Raw genomic sequence first — 17,512 nt, forward strand, 5'->3', positions numbered from 1 at the left:
TTCATTCGTACACCGGTAACACCACCTCCCATGATCATGAGAAGTTGAATGGTTTTGTATATCAGTACACATGTAGTTTTAATTTTTTGAAACTGAACCCCACAGTATAATACCAAGTGAAGGCTTTGTGTATAGATTGGCCCTTGTCCGGACTCAAAGTGCCACAATGTCATCAATATCGGCGCCTTGCAATGACTGCATGATGAGACAGAGAACAAAAGAAATTTTTCAAGTTGCGTTACGGAGTGAAGACAACTAGAATCATCACAAGTGAAAAACATTGTCCGTGGTTGGGATTGAACCTCCAGCTCACAGCATTGCATCTGAAACAACCCATCACACTAACCGCTGCACTAGCGGCATGCTAGCAATATCCAAAAATAAGATAATATGTTAGTTGGGCAACCGTCTGGGCGCATCCGCTGCAATGGCTCCGCGTCCACTTTGCGAGCCGCTGCGCGACTCGCTTACATAATCTGCGTCCTCAACTTTGTAGGGAGGATTGCATTTCGTGGAATTGAACGTTCTTCTCCCTCGCCCCCAACGAATACCACGATCTACGCTCAGTCGAGCAGAGGAGGCTGGAGGAGCACGCCCTTCCTACCCTCTGTCTCAGCGCGCCGATGTAAAGCTTCGTATTCAACACCAGTTCGATGCACAGGAGGGGAACGCTTGGTCTTTGTCTTTGTGGGTCCCTGAGGGCCCATGAAACCAAAGGACCTAGCCTCTCCTCCTTTTCGCGACGCCTATCCCTTCCCTTGCATTCGGGAAGGTGTCTCTCTTACCTGACTATTAGTATAATAGATCCTGCGGCCCGAAGAATATCTGTTGCATTCACACGTTGGGGTCGAGACTGCCACCCGGGCTCCTTGCCGCGTCATGAAGGAACCTTTATGATAGTCCGACGCGCAAATCCCGGAGAACCCCATATTTCGTCGCTTTGCGACACCTCATCTGAAAGATACACATCAATAATCATTTCTTTGTCTAGTTACATAGTACGTCGTGAATCCTCTCCTCTAGACCTCCGCCTTGCTCACTTGAAGTTTTCAACTTTCGGGACCCTCCGAATCGTCTTCGTCTTTTTATTCTCGACGGGCGACAGCTTTATCGCCTCCGCGACCCTCTCTGAAATTGTCCGGGCCCGGCGTGAAGGCTTCTGGTGAGTGGCTGGGACGGGTCAGCAAAGGGATGCAATGGCTTGATTTGCTACTTACCTTGTGGTCCCATACTGCTTTCATGCTTCACTAACGACAAAGGTTCGGCTTTACTGTTGACGGGATGGATGTTTGGTAGGCTGTTTTCATTGGTTGAAGAGACCGACGAAGGCAGGCTATCCAACAGTCTCTTCTCTTCTTTCTTCCTGCGTTTCTGCTCGCGTCGTTTCGCTTTGAGCCAAGCGGTGATGTTCTACGTATCTCATGCAGTGTCAACTCTACAGTCCATGTTGATTTCTGGGGCTGACTCACAAATTTCAATGTCTTGTCCATAACATATCCGGTCATCTCATCCAGATTCGGTGCGTACTGCTCGTGGGCGTAGTGTCTACGTGGAACTCCGGTCTTTGGAGGAAGGTCAGTAGAATGGAAGTTGCTAGGCAGTAGACCACGTACTTTGGGATTGTCACGGCTATGTGGCAGCGAGCTCTGGCCTTGATCGCATTCTCACTGGTGTACTCAGTACTGTTTTTCTCCCCTGCGAGCGCTAAGGAGGGCAATGTGGTGCGCGTGGACTGTGACATGAGGGTAGTTGGTAGCAGTGGACGATTGTGGGATGTGGCACGGAGGTGGTCGTGTTCGCTATCTAGCCTCTTATAACATCCCGTGGGCTGGTTCCCCTTCTCGCATCGATATCGATTCACCTTATGGAGATCCAGAACGACCCTATTAATGGCCGAATGCAGTACTAACGTGCTTCTTCACTTAACCCGGATGCCTACCTTTGTCTCCATGAAAATTTCCGCATCTTCTGTGGTGGGATCAAGGGACGGAGAAGTTCATTGATAACCTCTATTGATGTGGGGACTTGCCAGAGTTGATTGTGTGGCACACGGACAGACGGACAGTTCGCGAGCCACAATTGACTCATTCACATGTACATTTGCTTAGCTCATGCACCCGGCATGGTCGGATCCCTACTTCCCTTCGAGCTTCAAACCACATAAATCTTCAAATTTCCAGACGATTTCATTTCAGCTGTTAGAGTACCAGTACTATCATTGGACCAGTAGTGAATAACTATTCACTTCCCGTCCCTTTTGTGCACTGGGGACCTTGTGGCTTCCCTATACCTTCGGCAATTTTTCTCTGTAATGGTAAATGTCTGTAGATGCCATGTTCAAGTTTGTATGTGGAACGGAGGAGTGGTCATCGTTCAGGATTTAAAACTGTCTTGCATCTCCGAGGTCTAAGCGTGACAGAGCGTGACCGCTGCCCCGCCACAGCCCTCTTGTGACACGTGTGACATCTTATTCACTTCCCGTCCCCTTACGCCGTACAACCTCTATGCCCTCTGGAAAAATCTGAGAAATTTGCAGAGGGTATAGAATAGTATCTGAACCATTCACACCGATTTTGGGGTACGTGAAATCAGAGGAAGATGACTTAACTAGGGAACAGTTCAAATCATTCACTACTGGTCCAATGATAGTATGCGAGTGGTGGCTCTCAGGAACCACCCCGAATACGCGACGCGCCACAAACGAGACCACGTCATATTCCCGTGTGAGGCCGGTGGGCCGGGTGGCGGACGCGTCGATGTCTAGCCTTGTAACCTCCCTCTACAACAGAATCAGTGTTCGACGCTAAGCCTCTCAACGGAAACCTTGCATTCCCGGTCCACTTCAATGCTATGCTGCACTATATGAGAGCTTACCGCCTCAGCTAGGGAAAGAACCTAGACGGCAACGGATCGGATGCAGATCAAGAGACTTCAGCGACGAAGGTTACAAGCTGCTGCAGGATCGTCTTGGAAAGAGACAGGGGATCGGATGACAGAGATATCTTCAGAGTACAGGATGCGGCAGCATATGCTGCAGCTCCGATCGTAGTCAGAAAGTGAGGAATTCTTCCTCCTCGCCAATCAAGTTCAAACGCCCCAACGGACACCCCGGCCTCCTGTACCACGATCAATGGCTACGCTCGGTGGAGCAGAGGAGGCTGGAGGACGCCCTTTCTACCCACCTGCCCTTTGTCTCAGCGCGCCGATGTAACAGCTCCGTATCCATACCGGTTCGATGCACGCGAGGGGAACGCTTGGTCTTTGTCTTTGTGGGCTCCTGAGGGCCCACGAAACCAAAGGACCTAGCGTCTTCTGCCTTTTGCGATGCCTGCCGCCTCCCTTGTACTCGGGAAGGGTCTCCTCTGACCTGACTAACAGATCCTGCGGCTCCAGGATTATCTGTTGCATCCTCACTTTAGCGTCAGGACTGCCTCCCGGGCTGCGCTGCTCCTTTCCACGACATGAAGGAACCCTTGTATATGGCGCCTAAATCAACCCGGACAACGCTCAAGTATTCTCATCGCTGTGTGGCGCGTCAATCGAAAGATATCCCATCTTTAATCCTTTCTTTGTTCAGTTACATTGTACGTGAATCTTCTCTTCTAAATCTTCTCCTCCCTCACTTGAAGTTCGCCATTTTTGGAACACGGCGTATCGTCTTCCGCTTGGTATTTTCCACCGGCGAACGCCGTATCACATCCTCAACCCTCTCCGAGATCGTACGGACTCGGTAGGAAGGTGTACGGGCAGTCACTGAGGACGGTCAGCAAAGGGATGAAGCATTTCAATTTTCACTTACCTTCGGATTCCGGCGTGCTCTCGTGCTTTGGAGATAATAACGGCTCAGTTTCAAGGTCGACAGCAGGGACATTTGGTGGGATGTTTTCATCGGTTGAGGAGACCGACGAAGGCAGACTATCTAACAGTCTCTGTCTCTCCTCCTCTTTCTTCTTGTGTGTCTCCTTGCGCCGTCGCTCCTCGAGCCAAGTCGTGATTTTCTACGTATATCATGCAGTGTCAGTTCTACGGTTCATGTTGATTTCTGGGACTGACTCACGAATCTCGATGTCTTGTCCATAACATGTCCGGACACCTTATCTAATTTTGGTGCATACTGCTTGTTGGCGTAGCGTCTACGCGGGACTCCGTTCTTAGAGGAAGGTCAGTGGGATGGAAGTTGCTAGGTGGCGGACGATGTACTTTATAGTTGTCAAGGCTCTGTGGCAACATCCTCCGGCCGGATTCCTTGGTTGCATTTTTGCCCGTGCTCTCAGTATTGGTTTGTCCGTCGGTGTGGTTTAAGGAGGGCAATGTGGTGCATGTGGAGTGAGACATGAGGACGGTGGGCAGCAGTGGACGATTGTGGGATGTGGCACGGAGGTGGTGGTGGTGAATATTCAAGACCGCTATCCAGCTCTTATAACATCCCGTGGGCTGATGCTCCTTCTCGCATCAGTATCGATTCACCTTACGGAGATATAGAATGACCCTGTTGAACGCTGAATGCAGTGCAAACGCACCTCTTCACTTATTCCGGATACCTACCTTTGCTTCTATGAAAATTTCCGCATCTTCTGTGGTGGGATCAAGGAACGGAGAAGCTCAACGGTAAATTCTGTTGGTGTTGGGGACTCGCCAGAATTGGCTGTGTGGCATACTTACGGCCAGTTCGCGAGCCGCAATTTACTCATTCACATGTATAGTACACACGCGTAGCTCATACACCCGGCATCGTCGGATCCCTGCTTCCCTTCGAGCCAAACCAGATAAATCTGCGACCTTCCAGGCGATTTTATTTCAACTGTCAGCGTACCAGTATGCGAGTGGTGGCACTCAGGAACTACCCCGAGTACGCGACGCGCCACAAACGAGCCCGCAGTGTTCAGGAAGCGGAGAGCAGCATATCCCTTCATGCATCTTAGTGAATGAAGTTGAGGACGCGATCGGATAACTCCGGGACGCGGTAGGTCACCTGACTCGTGTCTGTGCACGCGTATAGGGGCCTTTCTTTAAGAATGCCATCGACTTGGCCTTGGCATCCCCAACGACGTAGGACAATTCTTTTAATTTAATGTCTTTATGTTCTTTATACTCGTGTTGATAATAGTGGACCAATCCTGAACAAGGAGGTAGATACCAGATATTGAACGAGCGTGTGGCACGGTGCTAGGATTTCAGCGCCCATAGTCACCCCATTATTCAGCGAAAATAGCGGGTAAACATGGACCTAGTTCTTCAGCATTGTTTGCTGTCGTATTCGAAGATCCTAGTCGCTGGATTGCTATCGACATCAATCGATACGAATCCAGGGCCGTAAAAGGGAATCGTAGAGGTAGGGACGCGAGCAACCTGAGTAAGAAAAGAAGCCCCATTGTACTGCATCATTCCCTCATAGGCTGCCGAACCTGTATAAATTCGCACACCACATCCGGCCGTCCGCGAAAGTCGAACTTGACCATCGACCACAATCACGTCCACCCAGCTACATCTCACAACTGCACTCTGCCTCTGCAACAACAATGTCTCCTTCAAAGCGTACCTCATCCTCAGCCACACGCCGCGCAGACGCGCATTCGAAGGCCAAGGGCGCGGCCAAGAAAGCGGAAAAGGGAGCAGTGACGCACCTCCCGCCAGAAAGTCCTGGCAATACCAAAGTACGCTTTCCATGTCAACTACTCGTTTCAGTCGGTCTCACTCATAGCCCACAGATAGGAATCCCCGCCAGCCGCTGGATAGACTGGGGTAAGGGCCTGAGGCTTGATACGCTCGCCGATCTGATAATGGATGAGAGTATCCCCTTGGTACGTCGTGTTGACCAAGTCAATCAATATCAGGTGTTGACAGCTATTGCTACACGCAGAGCTGCTGGCTGATCGCTGAGCCGCCTGAAGAGGAGAGGGGGAGGAAGAAAGAGAAAAAGGAAAAGAAGAGAAAGGACAAGAAGAAGAGGCTCGGTAGTGATTCTTCGCTAGTGTCCTCCACAAGCAAAAATTCACTGCCGAGCGCCTGTCCCGGGTCCACGAAAACCAACACGGTGCCGTTCCCTGTCAGCACTCGCGCTGAAAGGGAAGCAGGTGAGCAGTCGTGGAACATTCTCACCTACTCTCGCTAACACAATCATGGTGCTCGTAGAGGGCCTCGCATCGCGAGCGGACCTCGCTCATCTGGACTGAGGGTCGTGTGGTGGAACGGTGTCTCGGTGTACGATATGGTTCTTCGAGAAAGTACTTGGTGTAGAATATTTTCGGTGCTCGTGAAGATATTATGTTGTGTGGCACGTTCAGTGGGTCTATATAGTACCACATCGGTGTGGTGCGCAGAGTTCCTTCCGGTGCAAAGGATACTCAGCAATGGCTCTACCCGCATCAAATGAGAACCCTCACTAATTTTCGCACCATATCATAGGCCTCCATCATTGTTAGCGACGAGACCTTTCCGCCTTATTGGGCCAAAGAAGGCGCATTGTCCTTCATGGCCCCGAAAAAAGCACGCCTACAGCCACAAAGGCTTAGCTTCGGGAAATCTGTGAGCAAAATTGAATCCAGCGCAGTACTTAAACCACACCAGCACCCATCTTTCCTCTCACTCAACGTCCCCCTCGCGCTCGACCCCCCAGCGCCACTCACCCGTATAGACAACGACTGCCGTACCACGCGAAGAGCGCGTTAAAAAGCAAGGATCCGCGCGTGTAGAGATGGAGGAAACCCCGTCGAGAAGGTGGACCTGCGAGGTACGCTAGCTGAGCCTGCGTCTTCGACCAAATTTCATGCTGCGCTCCTCTAGCTGCCGATTCCCCCGAACCCAAACGCAGACGACCCGAGGATGGCGGCGGCCCTGCAGCGGCACTACGACGACGACTCGTCGGACGACGAAGACGACGATACCAAACCCGTGAGTCCTACGCATGTCCACTCGAGAGCACGCCTGCTGACCCGTGGAACACAGTGCCCTGGCTCACCGGAGACGATATGCTCCGGCGGATGCGCAGAGGCGACCCCGAGGACACGTGGGAGCGCCCGCCGGGGCCGGACGACCTCCTCGAGCCGGGCGAAGTGAGTTACTAGTAAATCTGCGTGAATGGTGTTTGTCAAACTCACGTGCGGTGTAGGAGCGCCCGGCGCTGACGATTACGGCCGAGGAGGCGAAACGGTTGGGGGACTATTGGGACAGAAAGTACCCGCCGGCCAAGCCGATGCCTCACTTCGCTACAGTCGCGGAGTGGATCGCGTGGAGATTAAAGGAGAACGAAACGGAAGCAGAGGCGGCTGCCGCTGCCTCTGCCGCTGCTACTTTGTCTGTTGAGGGGGAGCAGACTAGCGAGGGGACCTTTCAAGAAGCGTCGAGACCGGAAACAAAGCATAGCGATCCCGCGCGTGAGCGCCTCCGCTCGCAGAAACAGATAGATGAGGCACTGCGGTACCTCAACGAGCTGCAAAAGGATAAGCCTTTACCGCCACCGGTGAGTCAACTCTTTGTACCTACCTACCTTCCGGAGACTGACGCTCGTGACTAGACAAATCCAGTGGCATTTGGGAAGTTCCATGCCCACATGCGGGATACAATTAAGCAAGTGAAGGCGACCGGGGCCGCGCGGGAAAGGGAGGAGCCTCCGTGCGATATAGAGATCCGAGGGCGGAGCCGCAGGCGAAAGGATATTGGTAGCGGGCTTACGTCGGTTGCATTAACTAACCTAAACATGCTGCCAACACCCAGTCCCAAGGACAGGGGTAAGGGAAAGGACATGATCCCTTTCCCCTCCAAGCCTCTCGACAGGGCGACCGTGCCCGCCATGCCGAACTTCTTGGAGAGCACTCGTGAGTGATTAGTCTCCTCTCGGCTGCGTCGGTAGATGAGCTGATCATGGACATCTGAGCAGCGGGTGTTTATGGGGAGTGGAAGCCTGCTCGGCGGTGGTCGATGTATGGATGATGGGGGGTGGGGGCGAGCGGGAGCTGAATGGCGGCTCGATCTCTTTGTTCTGTATGTGTATACGCACCATCCTCGTGCATCGTTATCAAGATATCACGTCCCTTAAAACGAGTAATACCTCCTGTAACGCTATTGTCGCGAGCCGTTGTCCCCCATCGCGCTTCTATCAAACCATCTGCGCCCCGGGCCTTTTCTCAGTGGTTTGTTATTTTCTCCTACCTTCCTCCTCCCTCTGGGACATTGCTAGAAAATGTGTATCGACGCACTGGTGGCCCCTGGCCCGGAGAAGTTGACAGAGGAGAGTAAGCAGTCAGTGTCGTGTTTTGGGTCGAGGGACACGACGAGCGCGAACACTGAGAAGCGCGAATATATTCATTCTCCGCACCCGGAAGCAAACGCGACTAGCAAGTTTCTTCTCCATGCTCAAATTTCCTCCTTTTACTCCCTTGCACTGCTGTTCAAACGTTCAAGCCTCAAGACCCTCTCTGTCCGTCTGCCATCGCTGTCTGTGCCAGATTAGCGTCGCACAAATGTAGCCTTCTCCTCATATGCGAAATTCAGTCCTCGTTCGATCGACTCGTTCCATCCTATTGGGAATATCCAGATTCTAGGAGTTGGTGCGGGGAAGTCTTCGCAAGTATAATGGGGCGGGAGCGCCTCGAGAGACGAATGCCTGCCCAACGACTTGGAGCGTAGCAGACTTCTCGCGCGCTCCAGAGTCGTAACCTCCCTCTATAACAGAATCAGTGTTCGACGCTAAGCCTCCCATCGGAAACCTTGCAGTCCCGGTCCACTTCAATGTTATGCTGCACTATATGAGAGCTTACCGCCTCAGCTGGGGAAAGAACGAAGACGGCAACGGATCGGATGCAGATCAAGAGACTTCAGCGACGATGGTTACAGGCTGCCGCAGGATAGTCTTCGACAGAGACAGGGGATCGGATGACAGAGATATCTTCAGAGTACAAGCTGCGGCAGCATATGCTGCAGTTCCGACCGTAGTCAGAAAGTGAGGATTGAACATTCTTGTCTCCTCGCCAAGTTCAAACACCCCAACGGACACCACGGCCTCATATATCGCGATCCACGCTCAGTGGAGCAAACGAGGCTGAAGGAGCACGCCCTTCCTACCCACCTGCCAGCGCCGATGTGACAACACCGTATCCATACCAGTTCGATGCACGCGAGGGGAACGCTTGGTCTTTATGTCTGTGGGTCCCTGAGGGCCCACGAAACCAAAGGGCCTATGTAGCTTCTCCTCCTTTTCGCGACTCGGGCGTCTACCGCTTTCCTTGCACTCGGGAAGTTGCAGGAAGTTGCCCCCTCTCAGGCCGACCTGATTATATATAGCATATCCTGCCGCTGCAAGTTTGTCTGTTGCGATCTCACGTTAGCATCGGGACTGCCTCCCGAATTGCGCTGTCCTTTGCCACTACATGAAGGAACCCTTGTAGCAGTTACGGCGCATACATAACGCTTGTTTTCATCGTTACCCGGTACATCCCTCAAAATGATGTACATCAATAATCATGTTTAAATAGTTATATAGTACGTTTATCCTCCCCTCTAAGCTTCCGCCTCGCTCATTTGAAGTTCTCGACTTTCGGAATCCGGCGGATCGTCTTCTGCATTGTTCTTTCGACCGGCGAAATCCTTATCGCCTCCGCAATCCTCTCCGAGATCCTTCGGACTCGGTGTGATGACCTTGGGAGGGTGACTATGGCAAGTTAGTAAATGTACGATGCGAGGTCTCAACTTACACACCTACTGCACATTTACCGCCATCGTTCCTCGGGAACGGCACTGCGTCGGTTTCCCGGCTTGCGGGAGTGGCGCTTGGTAGTTTATCTTTGTTTGCTGGGGCGGCGGACGAAGGTCGACTATCTAGTTCCCTCTTCTGTTCTCTCCTTTTGCATTTCTCCTCGCGTAGTTGCTCTTTCAACCACTTCATGAGGTTCTACGTATATCATGCAGTGTCAGTTTTACAGTTCATGTTTATTGCTGGGACTGACTCACGAATTTCAATGTCTTGTCCATGATGTATCCGGCCATTTCATCCATATTCGGCGCGTCCTGCTCGTCAGCATAGCGGCGACGCGGGATCCCGGTCTTTAGAGGAAGGTCACTGGGATGGAAGCTGCTAGGTGGCAAACGACGTACTTTGGGATCACCACGGCTTTGTGGCAGCAAGCTCCGACCGGATTCCTTGATTGCATTCTCACCGGTGCACATAGTATTGGTTTTCTCCTCCGTGTGGTTTGAGGAGGGCAAAGTGGTGCGTGTGGATTGCGACATGAGGACGGTGGGCAGTAGTGGACGATTATGGGATGTGGTACGGAGGTGGTGGTGTTCGCTATCCAGCCTCTTATAACATCCCGTGGGCTGATGCCCCTTCTCGCATCGATATCGATTCACCTAACGGAGATCCAGAACGACCCTATTGAAGGCCGAATGCAGTACAAACGCGCTTCTTCACTTAACCCGGATAACTACCTTTGTCACTCTGAAAATTTCAGCATCTTCTTTCGTACGATCAAGGGACGGGGAAGCTCTTTGGTAACGTCTGGGACTTGCCAAAATTGGTCGTGTGGCATACGGCCAGTTCGCGAGCCACAGTTTACTCATTCACATGCATATGCGCTTGGTTCATGCACCCGGCATGGTCTGATCCCTACTTCCCTTCGAGCTTCAAATTTTCAAACCACAGAAATATGCGACCTTCCACGCAATTTCCTTTCAGTCGTCAGCGTACCAGTAAGTAAGCTAACGGTGGCGATCAGGAACTACCCCGAGTACGCGACGCGCCACAAGGGAGACCACGTGACGCTACCGCGGCTGACGCCAGTGGCGGACGCGTCGACCTTGGGCGTTCAACTTCTCCCTTCGTCTTCGCGTACGCTGCTCTCGGGTCATCAGGCCATCTGATATTTGCAGGGTATTAGGTTTACTGCTTTCAAATATTCTAACATAAATCTGGCCCTCGGGATACATCAAGTACACTACCAGACGGACAAAGAAATGGTCGCCGAAACTCCTAATAGAACAGCACGCTGGTATTGCCATCGGGAATAGTATACTGTCGCTGGCTTTGAGTCTTGCCTGCAGCCGTCTGGGCGACGTTCTCCTTATCCTGGACTTGTAAGCTTCCCCGGCGCTTCCTCCAAGTTCCTTTGGATTTGACGCTACCCGCACTTTCTGCCTTGGAATTCTTCAAGAAAGCCTTGAGCGCCGACGACTCCATGAGAGGCATGCGCTTGGGACTCGACCGCTGTCGCCCAAGCGATTTGGTCATCTTGCTCCGGAGCGACCGCGTGAAGGAGCGCTTGATACTGTTCTTGCCCGAAATCGAGGATCCCCGTCGCCGCCCGTCTTCGAGAGCCGGTATGCCGAATATATCGATGTCCATCCTGCGTAGTGTTCCGCGTGCCTTCTTGCTCTTCCATGTCCCCTCGGTGCTCTTCTGTCGCTTAGCAAAGTCGCCTAGCATGTTTCTGAACGAACTGGATCGAGTCGACTTCGGCTCATCGACCTCCGCTTCCGCAGTTGGGCCGCTCGTGCGCGGGAATGCCACACCATCGCGGATCCTCGAAGCTTGCAAGTAGCTGTTCCTGAGCTCCTGGTGCACGAGCGAGGATACAGTGGGAGAAGCGAGTCCGTTGATCGTGGTTGTCCCTTCGCTTTCGACGGACCCCCTAGTCGCGTCTGCCTTGCCGTCCGGAGTCTCGCAGATAACGGCGCCCTCCAAGCCCAGTCCAATAGCTCGCTTCACCGGATTGACGCGGCCCGAAGTGTCCCTCATCTCCTGACATACACCGTGCTCGTCTGTAAGCCCTTCCCACTCTTCGTTGGGGTCTTCAAAAGGATCGACATCTGAACACTCCTCAGTCTCTCGTCCAGTAAGCGTCGCTAGCTGGGTTTCGAGCTCTTCGATCCTCTTGCGCTTCTCGGCGCATCGCCCTTCGGCAGCAGCGCAGACCTTCTCCATATCCCTGATCTGGTCCTCCAGCATGCAAGCAGTGTTGATGACGTCAATGTGCGCGGTCGATAGCAGCCTGGCTGTGGACGAGACCGGGACGGGCGTCGCCCCCACTTTGTAGACGATCTCAGCGTTCAAGCAACTGGCGTTAAGGTCTGCGGAGACGCCGCTGCTATTGGCTACCGAGAGCCTTCGATCGTCCCTGAGGAAGGTGTCGTCCGCCGATGGAGGTGCCACGCCCTGGCTTTCGTCAGTTGCAGGCTCGGATGGCTCCTCGATAACCGAACTGTCGATATACTCTGCTAGATGAGCGAACGCCTGGAATGTGCTGTCGCTGAACGATGGGGAGCGGGTGGCCTCGCCGCCGAGGAGGGGCATGAACGAGAAGTCCGAGAGGGAGGCCATAGCAACTCGAAAGGCGGTCGAGGTTTGGCGAAGGGGGCGTGCGCAGGTTCGGCGTAAAGAGAGTCTTCGAATTTGGTCTGCTTTTATGTTGGACGGCGGTGGCTGACAGTTGGCCGGCGGGATCCTACGATCCAAGGTGAAGTCATCGACTGGTCTTGGGACTGGCGGCTGACTGCCAGCCACTGCCGTCCGTATATTAACAACCAACGGACGTCGTCAATTCGCTCGTAAGTCTGCCTAGCGTTATCCATTCTCCTCCTACCCGTCCTCCCCCGCCATGACGGTTGCCAGCCCCTCCATCACTGCCTCCTCTTGCTACCAATCCCTGCCCTCATGCGTCAGCGGGCTCAGCCTCGTTCCGCTGTTCCCCTCCCCGCCTCCGCCCCCGTCCTCTCCGTCATCCGTGAGTCGGCCCCGCCGTCCTGCGCATCTCGCAGCGAAACTGAAGGAGACCTCACCGAAGATCCAAGCCAACGCGTCGTGCGCGTCGGTGCCCGACCAGGCTGCCCTGAGTGTGCTTGCGAGCTATATCGTGAGGAAGCTGCCTGAGCTCGCGGAGCGGGCGCGCGTGCTGGAGAGGGAAGAGAAGCAGCTGGATCGAAGGATTAAGGCGCTGGAGGGACGGGTGGGGACGTTGGGCGTGCCGGCCGGCTCGCCGCTGGCTGGCGGGGCTGAAGGTGGAGGGACGTCGAGGGGACGGAAAAGAGGTGCTGACGGTGAGCGATCCCCAGCGCTTTGTTCGTGCAGGTGTTGACTCAGGTCGTAGCGTTGGACGGCCAGGACGCCGAACCGTCCGTCCGGTTTAGCCAGCCTGTTCTCGTCGACGAAGATATCCAGGTCAGTGCTCTGCTCTCTTTCGGAGGATGGTCTGACATTTCGCTCAACGTCTCTTCGTCACCTAGCTTCGGTCTGGGAATTCTGATGTATTCCTGTGCCACACTATTTCCCTCAGGAGTCGGCGGAAGGGCAGGATCTTCTTCAATGCGGAGGCGGATCGAATCGCCGCGGAAGGTGTGAAGAGGCGGAGACTGGATTAAATTGTAGGCATTAGTAGGACTTGTGGTTGTCGTTTATGTCCCCCCCTGGTGGATGCGATGCGTTACCAAATAGTAGAATTATGACTGAATGCGCAGTTCTTTGCCTTTGCGGATATTGTTTGCAGCTGCCTCCTGCAGGGATACGGTGTTACAGTTGCAATGCGCAGGATTGTATTGTCCTGGCAAGTCATAAGAGGGTAGTGTGCATATGCTTCCGGCTTCGGAGTATGGTGCGCTTCTGAGCAACTTGTTAATATTGCCTTCTTACGATGCCGAAAGCATCCCTAGGTGCTGAATATTCAGCTTTTGTGGTATGTAGTGCCTCATTTATCCTCTGGCACCGGAGGGCTGAATTCTCATAGTCCCAGTGTGCCATGAATACTGATGCACTTCGAATGGTTATGATCAATCTAAGATAATATTACATGCGATTACAGCATGAATCTACGGAGTATCTGTGTTGATTCTGAGGGATTTTCTGCAGCTTATAGCCCATCAGTACTCAACTGTCTAGTACCCTCTAAAATCGATTCACACTTCTGTGATCGCGGTCGGACGCGGTTGTGGCACCTCGATGGATCCGTCGGTGTATCAGAAGGTACTTCGTTATGTGCGGCCTGTAAGTTATTGGGAGGATCGTGTTCAGCCCTGAACCCGTCCTCGGGTCGCGTAGTGTGTAACACCGGAATCGCAGGGTGCTCTAGTGGCGGAAGCCCGAAGCCGGCGCTCATGGGGCCCCCGTGATGAGGGTTTGGAGCGACGAAGCTGTACGGCGGCGGATCGGTTTGTCTGATTTCAGGCGTACGTGAGCTCCACGTGGGTCGGAAGGTAAACTCCGGGGGGTTATCTGCCACCATGGCGGTTTTCCTCGACGCTCGTCGGCGACGGAAGAAGAACCATAGAGCCGCGAAGGTCGATCCCGCGAAAATAGCAGCACCGACGCAGGCACCCACGATGGCTGGTGTAGAAGGACTGTCAAGCATTCGGCGAATGATCACACATTGGACGCTGAATAAGCAGCAATGGACGCTCAACAAGCAGCAGACGCACGTATGAGTAACGGAGTCCGGTGCTGCTGAAGGAGAGCCTGTCTCCGTGTTAGCAGGGCTGTCCGTGGCCGACTCGGATGTAGACGATACCCCCTCCGCCAGGCCGGCGATTGCGTAGTCAATGCTCAGACAACTTGTGTTTAGACTATCGCCTACGTTGGTGAGTGTCACGTCGTGTCGACTTGATGGCAGTGCGCTTGCAGCATAAAGCATGGTGTTCGCATAGAACTCCGCTTGCTCTGCATCATACAGGGCGGACACGACACCATCGAGCGACACCATGTATGAGCCCATCTCGGGACCTAGAGCCCCATAAATTTGCACGGAGTCCCCTACAAGACGTGCGTCGGACTTCCAACGTAGACGTTGATACTCAACCTTACCCTAGAGTGATAGTGAGCCATGAATTAGTGCAGGAGACATAGCACTGACTTGAAAGGTGTACGTAACAGAGTCGCCCTTGGCACAGGTTATACTATGGGTGGTCAGAGCTGATGGACATTGTATGCTCAACGCTGGACACTTACTGGCCGTTAGTCCCATTATACTGCGACGCATTCGCCACTGTGTCGGACCAGTTAGAGCCCTGATAGGAAAAAGACGGATGCGTATCTTGCACAAGCTGGGTATCCGTTGTAACGCTCGTATTAAACCCGATCTATTTGGGACGAATTTAAATATAGATCATACCGCGGGTTATGTGAGATACCAACATAATCCAAATCGAACCAGCCCCCAGCCCCTGAGCCTGAGTTTACCACTACAACAGTGTGTAGTCCGTCATCGAGTGGGCCGGATGAATACAGAGGACCCCAAATGCCCTCAAGAGCACCAGATGAACCATTGTTGGTACTAATGAATGTCCCATCCAGACTGATGTTGAAGAATCCGTGATTCGGTCGTTTGGCACTGAAGAGGGTCACCCCTGTGCCGTTGAAGCTGAACGTTGCAGAAGCCCCGTAGGTCGTCGTGGCGGTGCGGGTGCCACCCATCGAATACCTGGCAGGAACTCTGTCAGAATGCAGACGCTCGTTAGGCATATGGCGCTCGCCTTGCATAGTCACCATCTCCGTCAACATCACCCGAACCGCCATAGGCCCAAGCGGCCGACGGCGTGTAGGCAATGAGAGGACTAAAGTTCTCTAGGATAGTGTATTCCTCGGGCATGGCGTCAAAATCTCGCTTGCAGGCTGAGCGTTCAAGGCTTATAGGTGAGCTGAGAGGGAGGATGCATGGTCAGCAGAGCTGCGCTGGTATATGACCTGTATCAGCCTAACTGAAATGAGAACTCATCTGATACAGATGTGCAGAGGTATGACATTTCCGTGTGTATAATAGTAACCTGGACATCTTTAGACCTGACGTGATCAGAGGAAAGTGGAACGTGCATGGATTCGAGGCGAACAGGACAGGAATGCGAGCGCAGGATCTAGGTTTGCATACTTAGTCTTCATGGCTTGAGCAAGATCTCAACTCGCAGTTTGAAACATATTCAGAGCAATACGACCTGAAGGACTGTCGTGTACTGTAGTTAACCGTGGGTGTCTTGAGAGATGTGACCATGATACTACGGACCCAGCGCTCCACGCAGAGCCCCCACAGGTTACCAGACCCGAACAGAGTATGTGTATCGGATCCTAAGCCCCATAACTGGATCCAAGCATGCGCCAGGGGACATTAGATAGGCAGTGGACCCAGTTCAGTGCCAGTGGCCACGGCGTCCGGTAGAAAGTCCTCGTGGGCATTCTGGAGTCAAAATAACTGTCGTGGTTCCCCGCCCGTGCCCTCTAGATAGATGGTGCCAGAATAATGATTCGTGCCCATTTTTCTGTGCATGCAGAGACATTCTCGTGGACGTCGAATTCAGGATTCTATGTACTTTCCCGAAGGTGAAGCACTGGCACTGCCACCTTGACAGTAATATTTCTCCCGAATCGGGAACGTGTATGCCGCGCCTTGTTACTTAGTGTTGCCTCTCGTGCAGCTACCCGCGCAGCCCTCAAAATCGACTGGCTCCCCTCAGCCTGAGACTTGGATTGCTTGTTTTGCCAGGGGACGGCTGTGGTTTTCCGCCGGATATCTTCAGTGGAATCGCGCCCCAAAATCAAGGATATCAGTGGCTACGTTCCTCCTTCGCGTCGTCCCACCTTCTGGAGGAAAATCAAGTCACCAAGACAGATATGTCACTCAAAGCGAGCGTTTACGAACCACGAAGGAGATCCGCGGTGTTGGGCTTTCGGAACGCAGAGCATGCATGTCCTGATTACAAATCGATTGCCCGTCCACCTCTTTGCACATCCAAGATATCTGGTCTCGGTGTTCGCCCTGTAGTCAAGTCCCTAGTCCTCATCGACCCATATGCCAACAATGAACTTGTTTCTCCGCGTGTGCTCGCACATATTCAGATGTCAGTAAACCCATCTCGTCACACTGCCAGAGCACAGTCGAGATATTAGGGGTGTCGGTACGGGACGCCTGTCAGACGGAGGAACCGACCTGCACAGACATGTACCTGCTACCAATATTCTTCAACCTGGAACGCCTTCCGGTGATGTCCATGAGACTAGGGAGCACCGTGACTTTGTGGCCACCTCGGCTTTCTCGTCGCGTTGGCCAAATGGCCCGTGCCACGACTCATTTCAGTTACTCCGGTCGACTCAGGTTCATCCCCGCCTTCGTTGGATGGGCTCATGATATTCGGGACTGCTACTTACCTTCCACCATAACAAGTCGTCCCCGGTGATGTACGACGCTGAATTACCCGGGTCAGCAAGTTGAAGACATGGATCAAGTTGGTTGCTTTCTGCCGTATTCTTCGTGGGTTGACTTGTCGCAGGTTCTTCTAAAGTCCTCTTCGAGGCTCAAGAGAAGACCGTGGAATGCAACGGCTACGAATCATACTTCCTGCGCCTCGAGTCAGAGAGCTCGACGTCTATGCCACTCCGGACGCCATCTATGCCAGTGTACGGCGCCAAACCTCGTGTGCTGCTTCACAGTATGTGGCTGTTGCTGACGGCGATCAAGATCGATGAGATGGGTCGAAACTCTTCATCCTGTGTAGATGGCGCTTTCGAAGGGGAGCGATACTTCGCCTTCGTTCGAGTGAAGCGATTTCT

At 53.2% G+C, this 17,512-nt stretch overlaps 6 protein-coding genes across 6 annotated transcripts; 2 read left to right on the forward strand and 4 right to left on the reverse strand.

Moving 5' to 3' along the window:
- Positions 1 to 1,036: 1,036 nt before the first annotated feature.
- GLOTRDRAFT_128845 (uncharacterized protein) lies at positions 1,037 to 4,335 on the reverse strand (the record flags this gene model as incomplete). Its single annotated transcript, XM_007867504.1, has 8 exons — positions 1,037 to 1,170; positions 1,218 to 1,410; positions 1,470 to 1,562; positions 1,614 to 1,629; positions 3,624 to 3,753; positions 3,800 to 3,998; positions 4,058 to 4,150; positions 4,201 to 4,335. The coding sequence occupies 8 exons, from the start codon at positions 4,333 to 4,335 to the stop codon at positions 1,037 to 1,039; spliced, it is 993 nt and encodes a 330-aa protein (XP_007865695.1).
- A 1,184-nt stretch (positions 4,336 to 5,519) lies between these two features.
- Positions 5,520 to 7,872, forward strand: GLOTRDRAFT_93223 (uncharacterized protein; the record flags this gene model as incomplete). Its single annotated transcript, XM_007867505.1, has 12 exons — positions 5,520 to 5,654; positions 5,709 to 5,801; positions 5,861 to 6,074; positions 6,285 to 6,307; positions 6,406 to 6,525; positions 6,635 to 6,730; positions 6,784 to 6,891; positions 6,918 to 7,052; positions 7,109 to 7,459; positions 7,514 to 7,611; positions 7,714 to 7,814; positions 7,850 to 7,872. The coding sequence occupies 12 exons, from the start codon at positions 5,520 to 5,522 to the stop codon at positions 7,870 to 7,872; spliced, it is 1,497 nt and encodes a 498-aa protein (XP_007865696.1).
- Positions 7,873 to 9,495: 1,623 nt separating this feature from the next.
- Positions 9,496 to 10,224, reverse strand: GLOTRDRAFT_93224 (uncharacterized protein; the record flags this gene model as incomplete). The annotated part of the gene is made up of 4 exons (XM_007867506.1): positions 9,496 to 9,646; positions 9,690 to 9,886; positions 9,946 to 10,038; positions 10,090 to 10,224. 4 exons carry the CDS (start codon positions 10,222 to 10,224, stop codon positions 9,496 to 9,498), a joined length of 576 nt encoding a protein of 191 aa, XP_007865697.1.
- Positions 10,225 to 10,963: 739 nt separating this feature from the next.
- Positions 10,964 to 12,310, reverse strand: GLOTRDRAFT_128849 (uncharacterized protein; the record flags this gene model as incomplete). The annotated part of the gene is made up of 1 exon (XM_007867507.1): positions 10,964 to 12,310. One exon carries the CDS (start codon positions 12,308 to 12,310, stop codon positions 10,964 to 10,966), a length of 1,347 nt encoding a protein of 448 aa, XP_007865698.1.
- Positions 12,311 to 12,587: 277 nt separating this feature from the next.
- On the forward strand, positions 12,588 to 13,347 carry GLOTRDRAFT_128850 (uncharacterized protein; the record flags this gene model as incomplete). The annotated part of the gene is made up of 3 exons (XM_007867508.1): positions 12,588 to 13,026; positions 13,077 to 13,147; positions 13,213 to 13,347. 3 exons carry the CDS (start codon positions 12,588 to 12,590, stop codon positions 13,345 to 13,347), a joined length of 645 nt encoding a protein of 214 aa, XP_007865699.1.
- A 727-nt stretch (positions 13,348 to 14,074) lies between these two features.
- Positions 14,075 to 15,490, reverse strand: GLOTRDRAFT_93227 (uncharacterized protein; the record flags this gene model as incomplete). Its single annotated transcript, XM_007867509.1, has 6 exons — positions 14,075 to 14,112; positions 14,153 to 14,319; positions 14,398 to 14,780; positions 14,829 to 14,871; positions 14,924 to 15,054; positions 15,155 to 15,490. 6 exons carry the CDS (start codon positions 15,488 to 15,490, stop codon positions 14,075 to 14,077), a joined length of 1,098 nt encoding a protein of 365 aa, XP_007865700.1.
- Positions 15,491 to 17,512: the final 2,022 nt, after the last annotated feature.

The sequence above is a fragment of the Gloeophyllum trabeum genome (assembly GCF_000344685.1).
Source record: "Gloeophyllum trabeum ATCC 11539 unplaced genomic scaffold GLOTRscaffold_00006, whole genome shotgun sequence".
Taxonomy (NCBI): Eukaryota; Fungi; Basidiomycota; class Agaricomycetes; order Gloeophyllales; family Gloeophyllaceae; genus Gloeophyllum; species Gloeophyllum trabeum.